Here is a 27,586-nt window from a genome sequence, read left to right on the forward strand (position 1 = left end):
TTTACATTTATGTGACAAAGAATAGTTTTTTTATTTTTTGTTGAACTATAATATCATTAAGCATAAGAGTACCATTACAATACATATTGCCTAAAAAGTAAGGAACATTTTTTCAAGTCTTAGATCTATTCTTCCTTCGAGCGCATTTAGCTAATTTATCGGCTTGGCTATTGAGGTTTTTCTTGATATAATTGAATTTTACGCTTTCAAGCTTATTCCTTATGTCTTTGATTCTACGAATATGAGTCATCGATTGCCATTGAATTTTATGTCTCGGATTTTTCAAGTGCTTGATGAGGTTGATATTGTCACTCTCTATGATTAGTGTGATTGGTTTCAGCTGCCCAGATGAGCCCCTGGAGAATTGCAATTGCCTCACTTTCTTCGCTATTCCGAACCCTGGTCGAAATTACTTTAGCCTCTATGAACTGGGATAGATCATTATGAACAATAAGACTAGTTCCAATGTTAGTATCAATAGATGTAAGAGAAGCATCCACATTAGTTTTCAAGTATGGTGGTGACGGCGGTTGCCATTTTCCACATTCATAGGAACCGTTTTAGCAATACTTTTACTGGTTTTTGGAAATGTCAGAATCGTGTTAATGACTGAATTGTGTTGTTAAACATGTATCAAAGTTGAAGTTTTTTTTTTTTTTTTGTTAAAAGTAAAAGTTGAAGTTATTTGCAGAGTACTTTTTTTTGTTGAACTAATTTGCACGGTACTAATTCAAATAAATAAAATTTATCTAGCAGACGTCAAAACCATGTATCAAAGTTGAAGGAATTTGCACGGTACTAATTCAAAATGTCATCACTCAAATGGCATTCTCTCTCCGAAAATGTCATCACTCCAATGGTAGTAGGTGAGTCTTTGGAAACATTGATTTTTTTTTTTTGCCAATGGTGTTATTTTGGACCATTTTCTTCACGGTATCTTTCCGTCTTTAAGGTTCTAATTATGAGTTTGGACTGGTTGAAGTATTATTGTCCTACTTTTGGTCCCTTTATGATCCAACAGACGCAACATCCTTGCAGTGAGTGCAAGGGAAGTAGGGAGACCATTAATGATAAACACCAATGCCCTCAAGGGGCTAGACCATTCATTCCATGGAAGATAATGATGTCCGTCTTTGTGGGTGATTGTCTTTTGTTGTTAAAGTGCTATGTGGTAGTCTTCAGTATCTATTATTAAAGTTTGAGTCAGGTTACCGTACACAAAGAGCTCTTAATTCAGACTTTTTGAGTCAATTTAGTTATACAATTGCATTTTAGATATGAAACTAGAAAAAAGAAACATACAACATTATCTTCTATGAATGTCGATTCTAGCAATGGTCTGAACTTCTTTTTGTTTGTTCTAAACTTGAGACGATCATCAAGGAAATAGTGTTTGTGTTGTCACAGAAGGATCACCCCAAGTTCAAAAGACAGGGTGAAGACATATTTGTAACTAAGATTATTGCAAAAGAAATTGTATAAATTTAACTTACGATATTAACTAATAAAAAAAATTCTTTAGCAGGGCCCAGATTTTATTAGCCGCTTTGGGCCTCCCATTTACTTGGGTCGGCTCTGCCTCCCGCTCACACTCCCATTGATTGGATTGAACTGAGATTGGTACTAGTTGACTAAATGGCGTACCTCTTAACTGAACTAATAGAGATATCTTTCTTAAATTGATTAAATGTTTTAATTAAAATAATTATTTTTATTATATCGATTAAATTAATCTTTGTAAGGTCTTTATTAAAATAAATAGTTTTGTTGTCTTTATTCAAAATAATTTTTTAGAATGTCTTATTTTAAAAAAAAATATATTTACATTAAAAAAAAATTTATTAGTTTAGAAATTTAATTTATTTAAGTTTTATATACAATAAGAGAGAAAAGAATCAAAAACCATAAATTGGAATCTATCTAATTGATTAATACATCTTACTAAATCAAAAATAAAATGGTTAGCTTTTAATGTGCCAACATTACTTTTTGAATAAGACATAAGTTACTTACCTAACTACATATCTACCCTCTAACAAAAAAATACTACATATCAACGTTTCGATAATGTTTCAGCCATTACTCTTTGAGCCATTACTCTTTCAATAAAACTTGTTGATCCATTTTATTCTACATAAGTCCTTTACACTACTATATATCTACCATCTGATAATGTTTCAACCATACATGACTTTTCCAATAATTGGTTTAGTCGTTTTATATTTTTTTTTGTTCAAACGGCTAATCTTTCAATACCTGACATAATTATTTACAAAACTACATCTCTAACTCCCGATAAGTTATTTTATTAATACTTAGAACGAATATTTTTGTATATCCACAGCTGTATTATATCACGATAAGAAATGTATCACAACCTTAATGAAAATCTGAAACCAAATATTATCTTTATAGAGTTGTAATTAGAAGGGGATTACGTCTAATTTCACTTTTAAACCTATAGTGCAAAAAATAACTAATTTAATAGAGACATTAAAAATAATTATTTTAATTAAGGTATCAAAAAACAATTATTTTACTATTTTGATTAAAATACTTATTTTTAATGTCTTTACTAAAATAAATAGTTTTAACTTAAATAATTCTTTTAGTATATCTTTGTTGGGTTTTAATATATATACATTCAAATTTGTTCACCATTTGAAAGTTTTATTTTTTATACATTTTACATACGGTTAACGACTACTCTTTTGTTTAATTATTTTCAACTTTATAAACAAATTCAATTTGAAAGTTAGGTAAAAGTGTAAGACTTTGATATGATTGTCTATATCATTGATATATTTTTTAAATAAATATTAAATGATATGTATATGTTTTGAATTTATATATTTTTATGTTTTTTAATAAAGATATTAAAATCCAAAATTGAGACTAATGAAACCATACCTTAAAAGCATCTTCTATTCTTTCGTGACTACTATTTTAAGACTTCTAAAATTGAAAGTTATCATTTTACTTTTAACCGATTAACTTCGTTATCTAACCTTGCCGGTGACTTTAACCTTGCGGGTGACTTTAACCTTGCTTAAATCCATTACTCTAATTAGCTCAACCGCCAAAGAAAACTCTCTAGCAACATAAGGAACGAGATGACGAACTGGTCTCCTTATATATGCAATCTCAAGAGGGAAAACACATCGCCCATGGTGGTCGGTCATTTTGTTGAACACAAGAATTTTCTTCAAAACTAACAATTTTTCATCTAAGCTCAAAGGATAAGACTTCAACCATTAATATTAAAAGTTGTTTGCAAAACTAATTATCTTGATTAAAGTGTCAACTTACATCAACAAGTCAAATTTCATGCAATTCCGACATCAACGATAATTCCTTCAAAATTCAAAAGCTACAACCCACCAAATTTGTTTCAAACTGAACATATTTCGATTAAGCTCAAGGGATAAGAATCCGACCATACAAAATTGAAAATTCATTTGTGAAGCTAGCAATATTGTTGAGTTTGTCGATTTACATCAGTAAGTTGAATTCGTGCAATTCTGACATCACTGTAAACGTCTGGTTTTCCAGACCAACCAGACATTTAAGGTCTGGTATCCCAACGAAAGAAGAAGATAAGAAGAATAAGAAGAGAGATGAAGAATAAGAACGATAAGTTCTATTTTTGTTGATAAAGGTCGTCGGCTAGAGATTGTCCGTCAGTGACTTTCTGCAGTGTGGGTGAAAATAACCCTCAAATGTAGCGTTGCCTTTAACCAAACTTGGTCATAAGAAATTGACCATTTCAATCTTGTAAAATACTTTAACGATGAAGGCATTACCTACAAAAATCTCTCATTAATTTACACATTATAAGGGTTAGTTCCATTTTTGGCACCCTAAAGAGGAACAATCCACTAAACTGACTCCCTAAAGATCAGTGGCAAGATCGGATTAGGCAAAACCAGAAATTTTCTTCTACGGGGCACCTTTAACTAGGGGTGGCAATTTAGTCCGAATCGGCGGTTTTTTTCCAAACCCGCCCCTAATGGAACGGATTTTACTGACCCGTTTATTAAACGGTTCGGATTTGGTATGAAGTTAAAACAAATAATCGGGTTCGGGGCGGGTTTGGTATTAGATAGTAAACTCCGCCCCGAACCGATTAGTACGATATATATTAAATATATGTTTTATTTAAGGTTATGTTTCTAAAACTTTAATCTTATATTATCAATTTAACTATGTTATGTTTTATACTATTTAAGTAGTTGTACTGTTTATGATTGATAAACTTAAAGTCTTATAAAATTTTGTTAACGATTGTTATGTTACTTCAAACTAAAATAACTTTTGTGAAACAAAACACAATATATTTTGTTTGAACCCGACCCTACCCGACCCGACTCATGTTATATTAAATGGGGCGGGGCAGGGCGGTAATGGTTTAGCAATTTTTAATTGGGGCGGGTATGGTAATTGAATATCCGCCCCGATTAATTATTGGGACGGTAATGGTAAAATTCGTTTGCTAACGGGACGGATTTGGGAACGGGATGAACCGTCCCAAACCCGCCCCGTTGACATCCCTACCTTTAACAATAATTAACAAAGAAATTTAGTTTCACAAAATATAATGCGCATGGTGCCAATCATTAGCACCACAAAAAGGATAGAAACCATCTCGGCCTTGCAGGCGTCAAGTAATAAGACCGGGTAAGACCAGAGTCGATTCACTGAGACTAGTCACACTCGTTCTTAACCTAGAATTAGTAAGATTTTTTTCAAATTTGTGTATGAGATAAAATAATCAAATACTCACACGAAGACAAATAATAATGGGAAAGTGAACTCAATGGGGGGGAGAAAGCTAGGATTTTAGAATCCACTAAAAAATCACTTTTTAGCAAAAATAATTATCAAAGTACTTTTCTTTTTTATAACTCAGAACTTCAGATAATGACTTATCTTAATTCCGGGAGATGTTTTGGTTTAGAACCGATAAACCATAAAAGTGTAATTGTTTTGCTCTAAAAAATATATTTCTAAACTATTATCTATCAATTAATAAGTATACACCATCAAAGAATTTAACCTAAGCATGATGCTTCAAATCTAAAAACATAGACAATGAAAAGATAACCGATTTAACAAATTAAAACAACTTAACCGTGGAAGCACAATCAAAAGAGTTAGTCAAATAACTATATGTCTCTAAAAGCTCAAAAGTGAGTTTTATCAAAAATCCTAGATAAGAAAACTAGATACTCATGACCATCAAAAACATCATTACAATTATAAAAAGTATTCTCATTATATAATCAAAAGGCAAAGGTGAAGAAGATCGCCAAATCAAGATGCTACTAGTTATCCTCAATGTTGATGATGATGGAGGTGACGGAATATACTGAATTTTGACCAAGTCCCTCTCACAAAGACACAAGAAAATTCAAAGAAACACCCTCTACAATATGCTCTCCTCTGGTTCTTCCTCGCTCTCTTTACAATTCTCTTTCTCTATAAAAGAAGAAACTGAAAAGAAAATAGAATTGCTTCCTCTTTCTCCCTCTCTTACAGTACTCTCTTTAATTATCAGAAAAGAAATAGAAGAATACTTCTTTTGTCACTAAAGTAATATGTTCTCTCTCTCCCTGTGATCTCTGTTCAAATCTAGCTCTTCTTCTCTCTCTAAAATCATCTTCAATGCCCAGTGAAGAAGAACCAGAAAAATTAATCCTAGTTGATTTCCCCAAAGAGAAGATCATTTGATCAGGTGATGAAGCTCTGTTTTATTCTCCTATGACTGGCTCCTCCTTCTCCATCAATCTCTATGAATATCCTCTCATCTATGTCCCTTTCTCTAGAAAATAGCAATTGAATCTCTTCTTCATTCTTTCCTTCTTTGTTTCTATAGGAAATCTGGTTTCTCTCTCTCCTTTCTAAATAGTCTTCCGGAAATGCTAAGTTCACAAAAAAAAATTGAAATTTTTTTTGCCGAAATGATATGTCAAGTCCCTTTTAGAAGCTTGACTGAATCCTAACTGTTAAAATATGAACATCTCATAAAGAGAACGGTCCAGATTCAGTCAAACTTTGAAAAGAATTTTGCCACACATCATTTTTGTAAAAAATTGTGAAATTCTTTTGTGAACCTAGCATTTTCGATAATCTTCGTTCTTTCCAAAAGATACAGCTGATACAAATAGAAAGAAATAAAGGGGTTGCCACCAATTCTCTCTCTAATGTAGAATATAATCCGCCCCCTCTCTTTTGAAATATATCAAACTCAATCCAGAGAATACTCTCTCTTTCTATTTCTAACAATCTAAGATTCAGCAAGCGAGAGCCCTTTCCATCTCTGCCGAGAACTTTCTCTCTCTAGAATATATTTGGTCGAAATCATCTCCTTAAATCTTGCTTAATCTCCAACTCTTTCTCGTTGAATCTCCATCAATCTTTCATTCGGTATGGTCTCTTGCCATTTCTATTTTCATCACATTCTTTTCTATCTCTATTGTATATTCCTGAAGGTAGAAATAAGAGAGAGAAAGAAAGAAACTTTAAAGAGAATTCTCCCACCGATGTACCCACAAATTCTCCCACTACGTCAGATTTCACCCTATGTGTCATTGAAAAGCCCTAAGTTGAACTGATTTTGACCAAAACTTTGACTTGGTCTATTTTGTTCATCGAAACTCCGATTTGACTTCCGTTTTCGCTATTGGATTAGTCAACTACTCTAGTTCTCATCTGAGTATAAACATTTGCCTCCGGTTTCACTTCTATTTTCGCTGTTGGATTCCTCTGCGACTTTAGTTCTCATTTGAGTATAAACATTTGTCAAAATACCAGACCATCCTTATCTCCAAATGGCCAAAATTTCTCTTGTGTGCCTTTCTCCCATTTTTATCTATTTTGTGTGCTTAATTCCTCAGAAAACACTTGAGTAAGAGAAACAAGCAATTCATCAAAATAAGTTCTCGAAATGGACTAACTAGCTAAAGTTAAAAAGATTTAGATGGGACATTTTCATGTCTCATCAAACATCCCAAACTTAAATTTTGGTAGTCGTCGAGCAAAATAGAAAAATGAAACTATACCTAATTCACCACTTTCGTAGGATCACGATTGCACTTAGCACGTGTAACAAGCCCTTAAACCTCTAGGTTACCCTAAAGGACGAGTTGTGTCTCGTGAGGGTTTGCAGTGAATATGCACACAAAATTCAATATTTCAAAACCTAGAATGGACCAAATCAAACATGGACTGAAAAATATTTGTCCACTGGAAATTTTTGAAAGTTACAGAAATGATATCTAAGTTAACCAGACCATACAAACGCTAAAAACCTCTTCACTGGTAATCCAGACTCGAAGTGCACGTGACTAGCCAATATGAGCATAATTTCGGTTTCGAAAAGACAAGACCTTGATTACTGTCTCATTACATTTTGCCTCGACTGTTGCCTCACCGTCATACACTCAAAAATTCAAGCCACTCAAAAAATAGTTCACTCGATGTGTGAGTATGGGCATGCAGAAAACTGAACACTCTACAAAAGACGGACTAGAATTTTTGTGAACGACTGATCTCATAGGAAAGAAACAACCACTAATACGGGATGGGGAAGCTTACCAAATCTTCTCACCCGATCTGCTATCTAACGGTATTTCCTAAAGGTCAATAGGCTCTAGTGGTGAAGTAAACTAGAAGTCCTGAGAACTCGATGTCTTCAAATCTTCAAAGGATAAATAGTTAAACGAAACAAACACTTTTGTTCATTCTTTTTCTTTTCTTCCGATTTTCTTTTCTTTTTCGGTTTTTTTATACAACTCTGGTGATAATACTTGAAATACACAAAGTAGTTTGTTGACACTACTCCTTCCTTCGGTAAAATTCTATTTATTTTGCTTTATGCCTTATTTTCAGGATTTTAATTGATGGATGGATTTCTATTTTTCTCTAATTGACACTGCTTCCAAGTTTCTCAGACTACAAGAGAAAGGTTTGCATTCCTCAAGACATCCCTAGTGGTTGTAAATTTTGAACTCTAGATATCAAATGAGCTTTTTTAGCATTGCAATGTTGAGTAGCTTTGCATTCTACTAGGAATTAGCACATAATAGATCACTTAAAACAAAAATAGAAAGGCTCAAAATCTCACATGGGTTAAGTCTCCACTAATGATCAATCTAGTTCTCTCACAAAATTCTACTCTTCAGTTATCTAACACTCACATGTAGGGGTGTAAACGGAGCAAACTCGGAGCGGATATACTATTATCCGAATCCGAAATCTATAAGTATTCGGACTATCCAATAAGGGTTCGATATCCGACGGATAGTCAGAAACGATATCCGAATTCGATATGCTAATCGGATATCGGAGATTATCCGATCTGAAATTCTGAGTATTTTACCTCTGTTTTAAATTCCAGAGTTAACAATTAACATTTGATACCTAGCACCACAAAAACCTAGCACCATTCTCAAAATTCATAAAACCAACAAACATATCAAAATATTGGTTAAAGATTAAGCCATAACACCATCTAAAACATAAGTCTCGAAAGCTAAAACATAAGTTTAACGTTAAAAGTAAAGCATAAGTTTTCAAAGTTCAAATCCATAAAGCAAAAAATAGTCCATTAGTTCATGGGTCTACGATCATATTCCTCCAATCTTCCATCTCCAAACAACTTAACTTGCAAAACAAAGTCACAATGACAATATGATTTCAAAATTACTATGGAAAGTCTCTAACTAGACCTTATAATGACAAATTTCGATGGAAACACATTTTCCTATAAACAAGAATCACACTCCAAAGACAACAAGTTTTGTCCAAGATGTTAAATAATACTTACCACCAAGCACTCTAGCTATAAGAGACAACATCAGATATTTTTGCTCCTTCCACCACAGATATCTCATCTGAATTTAGAAACTTTATTAAAAAATAACCAACTAAGTAAAAAACTAATATATAACATTAATAAAATCACTAACCAAGTAGTTTTGGCAACCAATCTCTAACTCAAGTTAATGATTATATAATATCAGGGGTCAGACATGATCTATACTCACTGACTACTCTTCTACTACAGCTAAATGTTGATTCTGGTGCCACGGTTGATACATGAACTTCTAGAATATCACGAGCCATAGTTGAAAGTATCGGATAAGTAGATGTCTTCAATTTCCACCAAGATAAGATGTCAAAACTCCTCGGATCAACACTTTTTCGAAATAAGGGTTCATCCAAGTATTTCTCCAATTCTGTGTTCTCGAATAACACTTGATTCTTATCTTGCAGGTCATCAAACTTGCATTCCAAGCGTGATTTCTTTCCAATACTAATACCACTACTAGCCGAACTTGTAAGCTGATCGAATGATTAAAAGTGATAGATGAACTAGCTTTCGTTGCATAAAATGAGTAAAGTTCCTTCAGTGCCATATGAATCCGAGTAGTGTGGACAGTATGCTCATTACCATAAAACGCACTGATGCACCCGAAAAGGTTGCACACCCAAGCGGAGGTATCAAGTAGTAATCCGGCAAAGCCGGGATCGATCCAAGGATAGGAAGGTAGTTTGGATATCGAAGGGTCTTATCCCTCGGTCTAGATATTAAAAGCTAACTTAGACTAAAAAGGAGAGAAACAAGGATAAATGAGGGGTTATGATATTGAATGAGAAACAAAAGAAGAAAGCAAGCAAACAAAACTAACTAAACAATATAAGTAAAACGAGCGAGAGAGATTCGAGAGAAGAGTCGGAGGAACAAGAGTCGGGAGGAAACAAGAGTCGGGAAACAAATAAGTGAGAGAGGTGTCGAAGTCCGGGAATCCATAATGATAAACCTACGACTATGTGTAGTCCGATCTAATGTGTCGAGGTACAATCGATATTCGACTCCTAAAGTAGATGTTTCTAAGTACTACGTATATCCGGTGATCATACTTAGTCAAACAAACGCCTAAATCGGTAAATCCCGAGTCATCGAAAGTGTCGTCTAGTCGCCTAACTATGTGAAGTGCATGACAAGACACGTGAAATCATGACTTAGACTACGATCGATATCGAATACTTCGTTTCGTTTATTAACTATGCGAAGTGCTTGACAAGACACATGAAAATACGATCGAAACGATAATCGAAATAAATGAACATCAATTTGTAATCAAAACATCAAATAATATTAAACATAATCACGAATTCATCGCATTTCATCTTATATAATCGACACACTAAAGTTAGCTAAACATGGTGAATGAATAAGAAATGGAAAGAAAATGATGAGAGAATTCCCGTTTTTCGATGTGGTTCGAGGATAAGATCGTCGAAAAATATGAGTCTTTAAGGTGCAGCCGATCTCCCCTTAGCAAATTATGGGTTCCCCATAGCGACCACTGTCATCTTCTCCATTTAGAACACAACCTCCATTAAAGCTAACCCTAGCTTTCTCCCTCTAGAAATTTCTTGTCCAAACTCAAATCAAACCACATGAGAAGTTAGCCAAGGACAAGGGAAACAAAAGCCCTAAGGTTTCCGGCCAAGAAAGTGGTCGGAAAACATAGAAAAATCCGGCCAAAATTATGTCCTTCCCGAGCAAGTGCGCGCGTGCCTAGGCCGTTCCGAGCTGCAGCCGCGACCTGAGCAAGCTTCCCGGGCATCCCGCGCAGCAGTTCTCAAGCTCGTGTCCTTGAAGTTCCGACCGAGTAAATCCCGAGCAGCAGATTCCCTGCGTCCCAAGCTGCTGCTGTTATGGCCATCCCGAGCTGCTGCCACCTTCTCTGTCCGTCCCGAGCAAGAGCAACAACTTGAAGCTTGTTGGAGTTGCTCTTGAAGCTACCCCGAGCTGCTGTTAGGCTGCCGTCCCGAGCTCGTGTGGTGCCGGCCTTGCTTGGTCGGCCAAGCTAAGGCCGGCTACTCCTACCTCCTTCTTCTCTCTTTTCCTCTCTTCCACTCAAACCCTAGAAGCTTAGAGCTCAAGAACACCCAAAAACCCTAGCCTCTTCTTTTCTCTCTCCTCTTGGTTGTTGAATGAAGAAGATGATGAATAGTAGCCTAAAATACTAAAACCCTAGAGTCAATCTTGACTTTGACTCAAACTTGACTTTGAAGCATAAAGAGGGTGCCTCCAAGACTTTTCCTTGTCTTGTTCTTCTTCTTTTCTTTTGTGGGCTTTGGGCTTGAACTTGGTTTTGATTTAGAAATCAAAAGGTGCCTTCATACTTGGTTTCTACAAATCTAATTTCAAGAGGTGACTTTGGCTTGCATCTTCCATAATTTCTCTGTCCGAACTCCGATTCAACTTCCGTTTTTACCGTCGGACTCGTCATTGACTCCACTTGTCATTTGATTTGCTTAAAATCTTTTTCTCTCGTTTTCAGCACATGAAATGATAGTGATAATTCACTCTCTTTATTCCAAATTACATGTTTAACTCCAAAAATGATACCTAACAAGAAAAACACATAAAATATTATTGATAACACTCGAAACTGACTAATTAGTCTAAGTTAGGCTCTCCAAATGTGACATTTTCGTGTCACATCACGCACTGAACACAAACTCCACAAATCTAAATTTACATCGAGGATCAATAATAGTCCCAATACTCATCATCAAGCTACATGTGTTCCAATAACAAGCTTTTCTTTCATCTTGCTGGCCATATGACAAACAAAGTCATGAGCACTGTTTAACCAATCCATGATGCTCATATTCACTTCTAAAATACCCTCGAAATACAAGTTAACAGTAAGATACTTAACCCCTGAAAACAAAAGTGTAATATCATTAAAAATTCTCAAACATTCACATATCACCTTCCCTTGCTCCCATCCTAGTGGTGTAGGCAAACATGTGTATTCAGGAGCTAATTCTTGCACACGTACAAATGTTAAGCGTCCTTCTAGGGCAATCTCAAGCTTCAGAAAAGTCAAGTTCCATCTAGTTAGGAAATCACTTGACACTCCCTTACCAGCCAACCTTGTGTGAATCAATGCACTATCAAACTTTTGTTTTCGACTTTGTGAAGCTTTGATGAAAGTGACACTAGCACAAATTCTTTCCAATAAAGGACTCATAACCTTCAAACCATCATGTACAACAAGATTTAGAATGTGTGCACTACACCTCATAAGAAACATATCACGATTGATGACAAATCATCTTTGATTCTGAACCTTGTGGAACAAATCATCTTTGATTCTGAACCTTGTGGAACACCCTTCCTTCACCATATCGACCAAGATCTTGGCTTCTTTATCACTCTGCAGCCGCTCACGAATCTTGTCGATGATGGTGGTCTTCAAGTGGGACCTGCTCCTCTATCCCGTAGTAACCAAGGCGGCCAACTCCGCCTTCCTGCTTAGTGCATCAGCAACATTGTTCATCCTTCCTGGTTGGTACTCCATATCAAAATCAAACTCGACCAATGACTCCTGCCAACGAGCCTGCTTGGAAGTGAGCTTTTTCTGAGTCATGAAGTGTGAGGCAGCAACATTGTCGGTCTTCACCAGAAACTTCGACCCCAACAAATAATGCCTCCAGACCCTTAAGCAATGAACAATAGCTAATAACTCTTTTTCTTGAGCTATATAACGCTGCTCCGTTTCAGAAAGCTTGCGGCTCTCGTATGCAATTGGGTGACCATCTTGCACTAGTACCCCACCAAGTGCAAAATCAGATGCATCGGTATGAACTTCAAAAGGCTTGGAAATGTCGGGCAATGCCAATACGGGATCGTTGGCAGCCTGCTGCTTCATGTCCTCGTATGCTTCTTGACATTCCTTCGACCAAACCCAGGGCCTATCCTTCTTCAGCAAATCTGTCAAAGTTGTCGCTCTGGCTGAGTATCTCCTGATGAACTTGCGATAGTAATTCGCAAGTCCGAGAAACGATCTGAGCTCCGACACTAAAGTTGACACCTTCCACTCTTGGATGGCTTTCACCTTCTTCATCTCCATCCGGATATGCCCATCACCAATAATGTGGCCCAGAAAACCAATGTTTTTTTGTGCAAACGAGCACTTCTCCTCTTTCACATATAGCTGGTTCTCATTCAGGACCCTAAACACTTCTCTCAAGTGCTTTGCATGATCTTCCAAACTGTGGCTATACACAACAATATTATCAAGGTACACCACTACGAACTTTTCGAGAAACTCATGGAAGATCTGATTCATCAACGTACAAAATGTGGCAGTTGCGTTAGTTAAGCCAAAAGGCATCACCAAGTACTCGAACGCCCCATACCGCGTCACGCACGTGGTCTTCGGCTCGTCACCTTCTGCAACGCAGACTTGATAATACCCAGAGCGCAAGTCTAACTTCGAAAAGTACTTTGCCTAACCGAGCTGGTCAAACACGTCCGCTATAAGTGGAATCGGGTATTTGTTCTTCACAGTCACCTTGTTCAAAGCCCAAAAATCCACACACACCCGCAAGCTACCATCGTGCTTCTTCTGGAACAACACTGGAGCACCATAAGGAGCTTTGGAAGGATGGATGAATCCCGCCTCCAATAGCTCATCGAGTTACTTTCTCAATTCGGCCAACTCGGATAGAGCCATCCTGTAGGGAGCTTTTGCAGGTGGCTTAGCTCCTGGAACAATCTCTATCTGATGATCAACAGCACGTCGTGGGGGTAGAGACTTTAGAACCTTTGCTGGCATAACATCCCTGAACTCCTTCAGGATGGTCTGGATCTTGGCAGGTACAGGTTCTGCGTCCACTCCTATAGTCTCCATCTTCAAGGCTGCCAAGTATGTCAACTCTCCCTTCTTTAGCCCCTTCTCTAGTTGCATCGCGGAAATCATCTTGTCGCCTCGACTCTTCTCGGCAACTACTGGCACCATGCACGACTTTTCTCCAAGGAAACATATGCTCCCTAAGTTCGGCATCGGCACCATCTTGTGCTCCATCATGAAGTCTAGTCCAATGATGACCTGAAAATCATCCAAAGGTAGACAAGTAAAGTTAGTCTTACCAGACCACTTGCCAATCTCGAGGGGCACATGTTGAGCTACCCCGTTCACTGGTTTTTGCGCCGAATTAACGACCTTCATGCGGCTTGGATCCTTATGGAGCTTTAGACCCAATCGCTTTGCCTCTTCGACATCTACAAAGTTGTTGCTAGCTCCCGTGTCTACCATCGATCACCTTGGTATTCTTTCCATTGATTACATTCAACGTACATCAGCACCCTTGAGGCCTTTGGTTTGTCACTTGGTTGGCCCGCAAGAGCATTGAGTACCTGGAGCGCACCCATCTTTGAATCATCATCGTCACTATTCACATCTTCTTGTGGATCATGCATACTCTCCTTGTCCTCTTTGCCGCCAAAAGACACCTTCAATGCATTGAGTGCGGCTCGGGATGGACAATCACGTATGCTATGGGGGTCGCTACAAAGGAAGCACTTCAAAGCTGCTTTAGCTCCTGATGTAGCGTCCGTCTTCGACCCTGTGCCATCCCGGTTGGGATAAGGTTTTCGATCACCACCATGGCCTTTTCCCCTTCCTGGATTGGACTTTCCTCCAGTGATCGTAGGCTTTATTTCTCTTGGTCATTCGTTGCGAAATCTGTGAGTCTCTCAGCGGCGGCCTGCGCTGTGGCCAAGTCTTGCACCCTCTGCCTCTGGAGCTCTGTTTGAGCCCATGGCTTTAGGCCTTCAAGAAAACAGAAGAGCTTATCCTTCTCTGACATATCTTTTATATCGAGCATGAGCGCTGAGAACTCCTTCACATATTCCCGAAGGGTACCTGTGTGATGGAGTTTCCGTAGCTTATTTCTTGCCATTTACTCCACATTCTCTAGAAGGAATTGAACCTTGAGCTCTCTTTTCAAATCCTCCCTAGAGTCTATGACGGCACGTCCGGCTTGTATCTCTTCGTACCGTGTGGGCCACCATAGTTTAGCATCCCCCGTCAAGTACATCGTGGCCATCGAGACTTCGGTGTCTTCATCTTCGGGTCGCACGACACGGAAGTATTGCTCCATGTCAAACAAGAAGTTCTTCAACTCCTTGCCATCTCTGGATCCTCCATAGGATCTTGGATCGGGTACTCGCACTCGAGGAGGATGCGCCCCTACTGCTCCAGCTCGGTCTTGGGTACCTACAATCCTCATCAACACATTTACCTGTGCTCGCAACTCGTCGATTATGCTACCTTTCTCTTCTCGAAGGTCGCTAATTTGCACTTGTAAATCCTTCAAGGATTCTCCCATAGCTTCCACCATCATGTCCACACCATTGTGGCGACCTTCCAATCCGTCTAGCCTCTCCACGAGCAACGGGACGCCTACGATCACTTCTTCCAAGCGCGCGACCCGTTCCTCTAAAGCTTCCAACCGTTCTTTCGTAGTTCTTGGGGCTGCCATCCTATGGTCTCATACCAATTGTCACGGCCTTTTTATCTCGATAGGCGTCGTGCGGCACTTCTGCGCGCTCTCGGTACAAGTTAGCCAACAAAGTAATATTCCAAACAACCAACGATAGCTACAAAAGAAGGCAACAAGATTATATTGATGGATAATGAGAGCTTACAATGAAAGACAAACATATGATTAAAGAAGCTTCCTAAAGGCTAGGGAAGCTTATGGCTCTTCGGTTGCCTACTATTTGGAAGGTAGGGGTCTTCCACTCATAGTTTACCATCCACTCCCCTACATAGTGCAAAATATATGTTTCACCTTTTCTCACAAGGAAACATCAATGCTTTCAACCAAGCATACTCCTTTGTTGGAAATAAAGACGTCTACGTCCCCGTGCCAAGGGAAGCTACCTATATACAAGTCACTGTACTATGCACGCTCAAGACATATGCCGGACTAGCGCAAGGCATATGCTACACTTATTACAATGCATAAAAGTAAAAGAGATGTCCCTTGGCAATACCAACAAGGCTTGACAAAAAGGGACATGACACAGGAACCATACGCGTCTGGAGGGTTCCTAGGCCTCTCGGTCTTCAAGGCCGAGAGGGCCTAGGACGTGCCCTAGGGCAGACGCGTATGTGCCCTATCAGGGCACGTCCTAGCCTAGGGCTGAGACGCATCTGGCATAACGTGTCTAGCACGGCCAAAGCTGTTGGCCTAGGGCCGAACTGTGCTTGGGCCATGCCGAGACACCTCTTGGGCCTTTGACCGAAACACCTCATGGGCTTTGACCTCTAGGGTCTTGGGCCTTGACCGAGGTTTGTCCCGGGCCATTCCAAGCTAGGTCGTGGGCCATAAACCGAGAATTTTCGGGTCTTGACCCGAGGGAGTTTTTCGTCGAAAGTCCGATTTTTCTCCCGATTTCACCCAAATTTTACCGAAATTGTTCCGGGCCACCCGAAGGCCCAAGAACAGTTTTTTTTATTAAAATTTATTTTGGAAATCATTAAAAGTAAAACCGAGTTTTTCCGAAATTCACCCGGGCCATCTCAAGGCCCAAGTACAGTTTTTCTTAAAATTGATTTTGGAAATCACTAAAGACAAAACCGAAACGCACCATTGGTCAAATTCTTCGAATGTATACTTAAGGTCCGTATATAGATGTCGACAAAAGTATCTCCCGGATAAACATGTATGTATAATTGATAGCCTTGTATATTATATGAATGCGTATGATGTGAATGCGGAAACTAGAATGGCCGTAGAAAGTTATTTTCTTTCGTTTTTGTTGTAAGAACGGATCGTTGCAAGATTTAATAATTTTAATTATAAGGTTTATACGATTTGCGAATCGATCGAGTCTTGTAATTAGAGTATAGGGTCTATGATTCCATTGGAGAAGCTCAAGAATGGGATCCTGATTCGAGTGGGAGAACTCAATGGAGGTTCAAAATGGTGATCCAGACGAACTAAGGCAAAAACAAGAAGAATACTAAGAAGATTAGTTATTTTGGACTATGGGCCATACTAGGATCTATATGTGTTTGATTTATTTCTCGCGCGTATTTACTTATTTATTGACGTTTTCTATCATGGATGGTTAGTTAGGCTAAATAGTTCACTATAACGTATATTAGACAAAACGTAAAAGTCCCTATAAGTAATTTTGTGTCAAATGCCTACCCAGACTAAGACACCCGTTGAGCCCTCGATCATGGAACGGTAGGTTCTGCCAAAGCAGGGTGTCATCTTTTATCTCGGGACAATGCGCGTAGACCTATGGCAGAGGTCTACTCGTCTAAATGGTTTTACTCGACGAGATCAACAATAGAGTTTTGGATACTCGAGGCAAAATGATGGATCAGGCATTCATTAATGCAATCCATCAACCAAGAATTATAAGAGTATGATCAGTGAGGGGTTCACTCACCTAGGACGACGAGGTTAAGGGCAGGGACATAGTCCGCTTAACTCCGAAGAAATGGGATCTTGGAATCACGTTATCAATCAGGGACGTGTTATATTGATTAATGTGGGAAAACTGAATTTTTCCAAAATGATAACGAGTTTTAAGACTTTGCAATTCTTTTACGTAGTTTTAAGATGACAAAAGTGAAGGATATATTGCCTCAGTTAGAAGGAATGGTTGAAGGAGTTGAAGGAGATGACCTTCGACCAAGGTGACAATGCGAACAATTTGTCGGATAGGACAATTGATGTGGAAGATCATCAAGTCCGATTGATTTAGGGATCGTAGAGTTGTAGCTAGAGACCAACTACGATCGTCGAATTACGAAGTAATTTGCGGCTAACTTCGATCGGATCCTACAACGGGTTACACATAAGAGTGACAAATTGATCTAGGATATGACTAGTGGGAGTGAGATATAATCATGGGAGTGTCCCATAAACATATCTCATAGGCCTAAAAAGGAATTAGGCAAAGATAGTACAAAAAGGCCAAAAACAGGGTTTTTGGGCCTAGGCCGATTCGGGCACTTTTAGGGCTCGGATTGGGCTGATTTTTGGAGGGACGTTTCCTTATGTTATGAACATTAAATCTGCCAATTTTGGCTGGGTTTTGACGTCATATCCTTAGGGAATTGAGAAAATACCAATAGTTGCTATTTTCGACTATTTCCCTAAATCTTATTCTAAAGGGTGTTTTAGGAAACCTAAAAGGAGGTGGATTCTCATTAGGGTTCTATATAAACACTCTTAGGGAAGAGAATAAGGTGTGGAATTTCTCTCTAAGCTTTCTTACTCTACCACATCAAGTAGAGAGGAGAAAGTGAGCTAATTCCCATTAACTATCTATCTAGTCAAGAAGAAAGGAGTTCTTCTTCCAACCACCATTGGTGTGCTAGCTATACAACAAGGTGGGAGATCAAATTGATTGCTCGTGTCCCAAGTAGAGGAGCTACACTTGAAGCTCTTGGTCTTCTTATAAGCAATTGGAAAGGTTCGAGGGAAAACTAGCGAATAAGGTATTTATCTTTCTAGTTTTAATTAATGATTATCATAGGTTTATGCATGTGATCCTGGGAATACTAGTGTAGACATTAGATGTCTTAATTCCGCTATAAACACTAGTAGAAGGGTGTAAAACCCTACAATGGTATCCTTCCGAAGGAGTGTCCTTCGACCAAGGTTGCAATGCGTATAATTTGGCGAATAGGATCTTAATGACCTTACTCGGAAGATCATTAGTCTGGTTTAATTAGGGGTCGTAATGCTTAGCTAGAAACCAACTACGATCGACGGATAACTTCGGTAATCCGCGGCTAACATAGACCGGATCCTACAAGGGTTACACATAAGAGTAATGATTTGAACAGAGAGAATTGACTAGAAAAAGAATGGCAAATAAGTGGATTGGATCCATTATTGGTAACTCCACATTAGTTCGGAGAAGTTCGAAGAGATATAAATATGTCTGGGCCCGAAAGGGAGGCCCAGAAAGGCTTTAGGTGGGCCGGAGATGCACCCGAAAAGGTTGCACACCCAAGCGGAGGTATCAAGTAGTAATCCGGCAAAGCCGGGATCGATCCAAGGATAGGAAGGTAGTGTGGATATCGAAGGGTCTTATCCCTCTGTCTAGATATTAAAGGCTAACTTAGACTAAAAAGAAGAGAAACAAGGATAAATGGGGGGTTTTGGATTGAAAGGGTAACAAAACAAGAAATCAAATGAAACTAGACTAAATAATAAAAGTAAACGGGCGAGAGAGATTCGAGAGAAGTGTCGGAGGAACAAGAGTCGGGAGACGGTAAGACTCGATTCGCGCAACAAATAAGCGAGAGAGGTGTCGAAGTCCGGGAATCCATAATGATAAATCTACGACTATGTGTAGTCCGATCTAATGTTTCAAAGTATAATCGATGTTCGACTCCTAAGGTGATGTCTATAAGCACTACGTATATCCGGAGATCATACTTAGTCAAACAAACGCCTAATTCGGTTAATCCCGAGTCAACGAAAGTGTTGTCTAGTCGCCTAACTATGTGAAGTGCATGACAAGACACATGAAATTATGACTTAGACTACGATCGATATCGAATATTTCGTTTCGTCTATTAACTATGTGAAGTGCTTGACAAGACACATGAAAATACGATCAAAACGATAATCGAAATAAATGAACATCAATTTATAATCAAAACATCAAATCATATTAAACACAATCACGAATTCATCACATTTCATCTCATATAATCGACAACTAAAGTTAGCTAAACATGGTGATTGAATAAGAAATGGAAAGGAAATGGTGAGAGAATCCCCCTTTTTCGATGTGGTTCGAGGCTAAGATTGTCGGAAAATATGAGTTTTTAGTTGCAGCTGATCTCCCCTTAGCAATTTTCTGGGTTCCCCATAGCGACCACCATCATCTTCTCCATTTCTCACAAACCACCATTAAAGCTTCACCAAGCTTTCTCTCTCTAAGCAAATTCAACCAAAAACCAAATCAAACACAAGGGGTAGCCACACAACAAGATGATGAACAAAAGCCCTAAGATTTCCGGCTAAGGAAGTGGCCGGAAATGTCAAGAAAGATCCGGCCAAGATAAGAGAAATTCCGACCACAAGTGTGCTGTCCCGAGCTAAGATCACCCGTCCCTTGGCCGTCTCGAGCTGGTGCTTGAGTCCCAAGTCACGTCCCGTGCTTCCCGAGCAAGAACCTGTGCCTAGAGAGGCTAAGCTGCTGCCGGAGTTGCAGCTGGCCGGGTCCTTGAAGTCCCGTGTAGCTGCTGCTCTTCTCCCGTGTGTTGAAGGACGCGAACAGCAGCTGCCTTGCCGGATGTGCACGTCCCCTTGCCGGCTGCTGCTACCTTAGCCCGAGCTGCTTGTTCCGGCCTAGCTTGGCCGGCCAAGCTAAGGCCGGCTACTCCTCCTTTCTCTCTTTCTTTCCCTCTCTTTCAAACTCAAGAACTTCCACCAAGAACACCCAACCCTAGCCTCCTTTTCTCTCTTGCCTCTTTGTTGTCCAAGCTAGAAGATGATGAATGAGGAAGAAGATGAATAGTGTATTTGACTCAAACCCTAGACTTAGTCAACCTTGACTTTGACTCAAACTTGAGTCCATTGGGTGCCTCCAAAATCTCTTCCTTCTTTCATCTTCTTTGGGCTTGGGTTTTATTCCTTCATATCTAGGCTCTTGGGTTTTAGACTTAGGCTTTAATCTACACTTGGAAATCAAGGGGGGTGCCTTCATAGAATCTTTGTTTTAAGACCGAACCTCGACTTCTTTCTTTCACAACTTCCCCGTCCGAACTCGGAATGGACTTCCGTTTTCACCGTTGGACTCGTCTTTGACTCGTCTTCTCATTTGATTTGTTTGAAGTCTTTTTCTCTCGTTTTGGGTACATGAAATGATAGTGATAATTCGCTCCCTTTATTCCGAATTAAGTTCTTTATTCCAAATATGGTACCTAAACAAGAAAAACACATAAAATGTTATTGATAACACTCGAAAAGGAATAATTAGTCTAAGTTAGGCTCTCCAAATGTGACATTTTCATGTCACATCAAGATCCCCAAACTTAAACATTGCTAGTCCTCGAGCAAATAAAACAAAATAAAAGCCTAACTCACTTTCGGAGGCATCCCGGTTGCATTTAGCGTGTGCAACAAGCCTTTAAACCTCTAGGTTACCCCTAGAGGACGAGTGTCGTCTCGTGAGGGTTTCCATAGATGACACCCACAAACATCGTGGTTTCAAATACACAAGGGTCCAAAATCCAAATCATAGATAAACATGGTTCATATAGTAAAGGGTTTAAGCGTGTCATACCATAACGAGCAACATCTATGTTCCGAAGTCACAAAACCTTGATTCCTAAGTTAGTACATTTCGCCTCGACTTCGGCCTCACAGACATACACTCCAAATATGAAATCACTCAAGAATGGTTCGCTCGTATGTGTGAGTGTGATCACTAACATGGACTCAACACATAAAAAGGGGTGAGGACAACATTTTGGAACGAATGATCTTCGAAAAGGAAGTAGACACTAAATAGAGTGGGGAAGCTCACTCGCCCTTCTCACCCATTCTACCCTCTAAGAATGCCTTCTAAAGGTTAACGGATACTAGAAATGGATGATGGTGGTGGATTCCCGAGAATGTCGAACTCTTCATGATAAAACCTCTTAAGCATTTCCACATTCGTTTCTTGCTTCGAATACTTATTCATGAACATACACACAAACACACATATATACAATCACATCACTCACACAAAAGAGCTAACATGCTCAAAACATAACATAAACAACTTTATTCATCATTCATTTTTTTTTCTTTTTGTCTTTCTTTCTTTCTTTTTTTCACTTTTTCACTTTTTTTTTTCACAACACAACATCACATAAAACAAACATAACTCGCACAATACTATATTCGTACAATCAACTTTTTTTTTTCCTTTCATACTTGCTTTTGACATTCTTCGTTCTTTTCTTCTCATGTCTTCATTCTCGGGATATAAGATGATGATGGTAATGGAGTATCCGCCTCCCTCTAGTTGGCATTCTCATCGGGTTTCATAGACTACAAGGACAAGGTTAATTCGCTATCCTAATGTCACTCCTAGTGGCTAAGGAAGTTGAGCACACGAGATCAAATGAGCTCTTTTAATAGGTACGAGGTTGAGTAGCTCTTCATTCTACTCGGAGTTAGCGCGGAAGAGTACACTCGAAGGACAATTTAGGCTTTGAGCTCTCACATGGGTTAAGTCCCCACTAATGACTACTCTAGGTCTCTTAGAGATGTTTCTTTTTCACTAAGATGTTACTCCCATAGTATAACACAAACACTCAAAGACTCGACTTTCATACAAAGACCATTAGCAATCACAAAACCCATCAACTCGATACATATGCATCAACATTCTTAAAACTATCACTATAATCACATGCAAATCTACTCAAAATGTTCAAAATTTTTCAAATTTTGGCTAATTTGAACCCTTTTGTCTTTGAAACCCATGGTCATGCATTGGTTATGGTCATATCCCGCATCCCCAAACTTAAAACTAACATTGTCCTCAATGTTCTAAGCATACACTCACCAAAAGATAAAGAGGCACATCAATTTAAAGAGAAGAGTGGAGAGATATTACCATAACCGAAGGAGATAAAGGATGATACTACCAAGGCTCATGTATAAAGAGGTTCCAAGTTGATGTCGAGCTCGCGCCATCCCCAAACTTGGAACAAACCACGCCTTAGAAGTAAAACATATAAGAAATGCTCCTAAAATATCAACAAATATCATAAGAATGAAGCACATAGAAACATGACCATATAAAGTCTACCACTAACGCGGGTATACACGATTGCATTGAGCTATGTAATTAGCCTTTGATTCTCTTGTTTTCACACAAGAGCACGAGTTATGTCTCGCGGAGGGTTTCCAGAGATGTTACCCACAAACATCAAGGCCCATCTCAATTTGCCTAACGATCATATAGCAAGAGACGAAAGATTTGGGGATCAACCCAAAGAAAGATATATACAGGTGCTAATCGTCTCACAATAATATCAAAGTAAAGAAGTGCACGTGAGACGACAAACGAAAAGAAGCCATCCCCAAACTTAGTGGGTGCACAATCCACTAAGTAGGCATAAATACAAGGAGCGACAACTAAGAAGTCATCAAAAGGATCAACGTATATGTGTAGGGTCACGAGGTCAGTCGAAGGTAAAAAATCATATGCAAGCTTAGTGGATAAAACATCCACTATGTCTATAGACGTCTTCGGGAAGACGTCTGAAATGTCCCAAAAGGGATCAATGATCGAGTCTGAGATTATGTGGAAGGTCAGACTAGGCTCTAAGGGTAATGCAGTAGGCTCGGGGACCAAGTTAAGGTCCATGATTTCCTTAGGTAAATGGTCTGACAAATTATCCAACATGTCTCTAACTATTACGTCATCAATATCCTCAAAGGCATCTAGAGCCTCGCAGTCAGTTATAATATCAGGCCTTCCTAACATGGCATCTAAGACTGACTCCTTACAAGTGTCAAAACTCGGGAAGTTCAGAATAGTGTCATTCCCAAACTTGCTTATATAGCCATCATTTTGAACATCGAAGTCTAGTGTAATCCTATCATGGTGAGACGATAATGGTCCAGGTAGCGAGCAATAAGGGTCATCGATCAATTCATGCTCAAAGGGTCTACCAGGAGCATCTTCGACATTTAAATTAAGACTAGGGTTAGGTGTATTACCCTCACCATCATTCCTAGTCTCCTCTTGAGTTTGGGGTGGGAAAACCCCTTCCTCGTCGACGATAAGCTCTGACTCAATTCTATCAACAATTTTGAGCATCAATTCCGTGATCTCAGTTACATCTCGATTAAATCTAGTCTGGTACTCAAAAAATGCTTGAAGACTATCTTCAGAAGTCTCCTCGTAATGAGGCACGTGAGTATAACTAGATGAAGACTCTCCCGGAACACGGATCATGGGACAATACTCGGTCAAATGATTTAAGCTCGCACAAATGGCATAAACCGGGTTAATGGTCTCCATGATCCTTTCTTCCCTACCTTCATGTAAATACATAGACTCGACTCTTTGAGTGGAATCATCGAGTCGGGAATTTCCATCACTAAATGAACCGTTCATATATGCTCGTCGAAAATCACGAAGACTTCGACGTGGTCGATCAATGGTAATAGAACTACGGTCATCATCAAATGGAAAATTCATATATGAAGGTGTGGTCATCCCAAATGCTTGTTGATAGTCTCGAAGACTCCTACGGGGTTGGTTACCCTCATGCTCATAATCCCTAAGACCATATTCATTACTAGTCTGACCGACTCCATACATTTGTCGATATTCGCCCATGGTCATCCTAGGTCGGTCAGGCTCAACTCGCCTATTCCTATCACTAGTCGGACCGTGCCTATATGCATGTCTATTGTCTTGGAGACTTCTAGGTGGTTCACTAGTGTGAGAAATAGTTAGAATAATGTCATCATCATCATCATCAAACGACAAATTTGCCATGATTTCACAATCTTCAAAGATGCTAACACACAATGACAGAATGGAGACTAACACTAATAGAACTAAACAATCACGCACAAGTAAAAAAGGAAGAGTTAGAATGCGATACTAGCAAATGCTCCTTTCGTTTCGTCCGTTTTTCCTCCTTAGCTTCTTGATTCCTTCCTTTTCCTTCGCCTTTATGTCACTTTTGGCTATTTTCTTGTAATGGTACCTAAAAGAAAATGAAATTAAGAAAGTACAAAATAAAATAAAGACGTCTAAGAAGCAAATAACACTAAACTAATGAACAAAACAACTAACGTTATCCAAACCACTAAAACCTAACCCCGGCGCCAAAAACTTGATGCACTCGAAAAGGTTGCACACCCAAGCGGAGGTATCAAGTAGTAATCCGGCAAAGCCGGGATCGATCCAAGGATAGGAAGGTAGTGTGGATATCGAAGGGTCTTATCCCTCTGTCTAGATATTAAAGGCTAACTTAGACTAAAAAGAAGAGAAACAAGGATAAAGGGGGGGTTTTGGATTGAAAGGGTAACAAAACAAGAAAACAAATGAAACTAGACTAAATAATAAAAGTAAACGGGCGAGAGAGATTCGAGAGAAGTGTCGGAGGAACAAGAGTCGGGAGACGGTAAGACTCGATTCGGGCAACAAATAAGCGAGAGAGGTGTCGAAGTCCGGGAATCCATAATGATAAATCTACGACTATGTGTAGTCCGATCTAATGTTTCAAAGTATAATCGATGTTCGACTCCTAAGGTGATGTCTATAAGCACTACGTATATCCGGAGATCATACTTAGTCAAACAAACGCCTAATTCGGTTAATCCCGAGTCAACGAAAGTGTTGTCTAGTCTCCTAACTATGTGAAGTGCATGACAAGACACATGAAATTATGACTTAGACTACGATCGATATCGAATACTTCGTTTCGTCTATTAACTATGTGAAGTGCTTGACAAGAAACATGAAAATACGATCAAAACGATAATCGAAATAAATGAACATCAATTTATAATCAAAACATCAAATCATATTAAACACAATCACGAATTCATCACATTTCATCTCATATAATCGACAACTAAAGTTAGCTAAACATGGTGATTGAATAAGAAATGGAAAGGAAATGGTGAGAGAATCCCCCTTTTTCGATGTGGTTCGAGGCTAAGATTGTCGGAAAAGATGAGTTTTTAGTTGCAGCTGATCTCCCCTTAGCAATTTTCTGGGTTCCCCATAGCGACCACCATCATCTTCTCCATTTCTCTCAAACCACCATTAAAGCTTCACCAAGCTTTCTCTCTCTAAGCAAATTCAACCAAAAACCAAATCAAACACAAGGGGTAGCCACACAACAAGATGATGAACAAAAGCCCTAAGATTTCCGGCTAAGGAAGTGGCCGGAAATGTCATGAAAGATCCGGGCAAGATAAGAGAAATTCCGACCACAAGTGTGCTGTCCCGAGCTAAGATCACCCGTCCCTTGGCCGTCCCGAGCTGGTGCTTGAGTCCCAAGTCGCGTCCCGTGCTTCCCGAGCAAGAACCCGTGCCTAGAGAGGCTAAGCTGCTGCCGGAGTTGCAGCTGGCCGGGTCCTTGAAGTCCCGTGTAGCTGCTGCTCTTCTCCCGTGTGTTGAAGGACGCGAACAGCAGCTGCCTTGCCGGATGTGCACGTCCCCTTGCCGGCTGCTGCTACCTTAGCCCGAGCTGCTTGTTCCGGCCTAGCTTGGCCGGCCAAGCTAAGGCCGGCTACTCCTCCTTCCTCTCTTTCTTTCCCTCTCTTTCAAACTCAAGAACTTCCACCAAGAACACCCAACCCTAGCCTCCTTTTCTCTCTTGCCTCTTTGTTGTCCAAGCTAGAAGATGATGAATGAGGAAGAAGATGAATAGTGTATTTGACTCAAACCCTAGACTTAGTCAACCTTGACTTTGACTCAAACTTGAGTCCATTGGGTGCCTCCAAAATCTCTTCCTTCTTTCATCTTATTTGGGCTTGGGTTTTATTCCTTCATATCTAGGCTCTTGGGTTTTAGACTTAGGCTTTAATCTACACTTGGAAATCAAGGGGGGTGCCTTCATAGAATCTTTGTTTTAAGACCGAACCTCGACTTCTTTCTTTCACAACTTCCCCGTCCGAACTCGGAATGGACTTCCGTTTTCACCGTTGGACTCGTCTTTGACTCGTCTTCTCATTTGATTTGTTTGAAGTCTTTTTCTCTCGTTTTGGGTACATGAAATGATAGTGATAATTCGCTCCCTTTATTCCGAATTAAGTTCTTTATTCCAAATATGGTACCTAAACAAGAAAAACACATAAAATGTTATTGATAACACTCGAAAAGGAATAATTAGTCTAAGTTAGGCTCTCCAAATGTGACATTTTCATGTCACATCAAGATCCCCAAACTTAAACATTGCTAGTCCTCGAGCAAATAAAACAAAATAAAAGCCTAACTCACTTTCGGAGGCATCCCGGTTGCATTTAGCGTGTGCAACAAGCCTTTAAACCTCTAGGTTACCCCTAGAGGACGAGTGTCGTCTCGTGAGGGTTTCCATAGATGACACCAACAAACATCGTGGTTTCAAATACACAAGGGTCCAAAATCCAAATCATAGATAAACATGGTTCATATAGTAAAGGGTTTAAGCGTGTCATACCATAACGAGCAACATCTATGTTCCGAAGTCACAAAACCTTGATTCCTAAGTTAGTACATTTCGCCTCGACTTCGGCCTCACAGACATACACTCCAAATATGAAATCACTCAAGAATGGTTCGCTCGTATGTGTGAGTGTGATCACTAACATGGACCCAACACATAAAAAGGGGTGAGGACAACATTTTGGAACGAATGATCTTCGAAAAGGAAGTAGACACTAAATAGAGTGGGGAAGCTCACTCGCCCTTCTCACCCATTCTACCCTCTAAGAATGCCTTCTAAAGGTTAACGGATACTAGAAATGGATGATGGTGGTGGATTCCCGAGAATGTCGAACTCTTCATGATAAAACCTCTTAAGCATTTCCACATTCGTTTCTTGCTTCGAATACTTATTCATGAACATACACACAAACACACATATATACAATCACATCACTCACACAAAAGAGCTAACATGCTCAAAACATAACATAAACAACTTTATTCATCATTCATTTTTTTTTCTTTTTGTCTTTCTTTCTTTCTTTTTTTCACTTTTTCACTTTTTTTTTT

General features: G+C 39.3%; 1 protein-coding gene across 4 annotated transcripts; it reads right to left on the reverse strand.

The window, feature by feature from the left end:
• Window positions 1–687: 687 nt before the first annotated feature.
• Window positions 688–26,239, reverse strand: LOC147549931 (uncharacterized). Of its 4 annotated transcripts, none has more exons than XM_086672634.1 (3): window positions 25,820–26,239; window positions 21,764–25,677; window positions 688–710 (listed from the first exon to the last, which is right to left on the reverse strand). In XM_086672634.1, exon 2 carries the CDS (start codon window positions 24,368–24,370, stop codon window positions 22,808–22,810), a length of 1,563 nt encoding a protein of 520 aa, XP_086528760.1. In that variant the 5' UTR covers window positions 24,371–25,677; window positions 25,820–26,239; the 3' UTR covers window positions 688–710; window positions 21,764–22,807. The 4 variants fall into 4 exon arrangements, with proteins under 4 accessions (XP_086528760.1, XP_086528759.1, XP_086528762.1 ...); XM_086672636.1 differs by lacking the exon at window positions 688–710 and adding an exon at window positions 19,483–20,783 and having other exon boundaries at window positions 22,472–25,677; window positions 25,820–26,236; XM_086672633.1 differs by having other exon boundaries at window positions 21,764–26,233.
• Between the last annotated feature and the right edge of the window lie 1,347 nt (window positions 26,240–27,586).

The sequence above is a fragment of the Eschscholzia californica genome, unplaced genomic scaffold (assembly GCF_041429995.1).
Source record: "Eschscholzia californica isolate CP2 unplaced genomic scaffold, dmEscCali1.0.p SCAF_3, whole genome shotgun sequence".
In the NCBI taxonomy this organism is placed as follows: domain Eukaryota; kingdom Viridiplantae; phylum Streptophyta; class Magnoliopsida; order Ranunculales; family Papaveraceae; genus Eschscholzia; species Eschscholzia californica.

Excerpts from the sequence above, each read along its gene's own strand:
- LOC147549931 (XM_086672634.1), bottom strand. The coding sequence starts at position 24,370 with ATGGCAAATTTGTCGTTTGATGATGATGATGATGACATTATTCTAACT.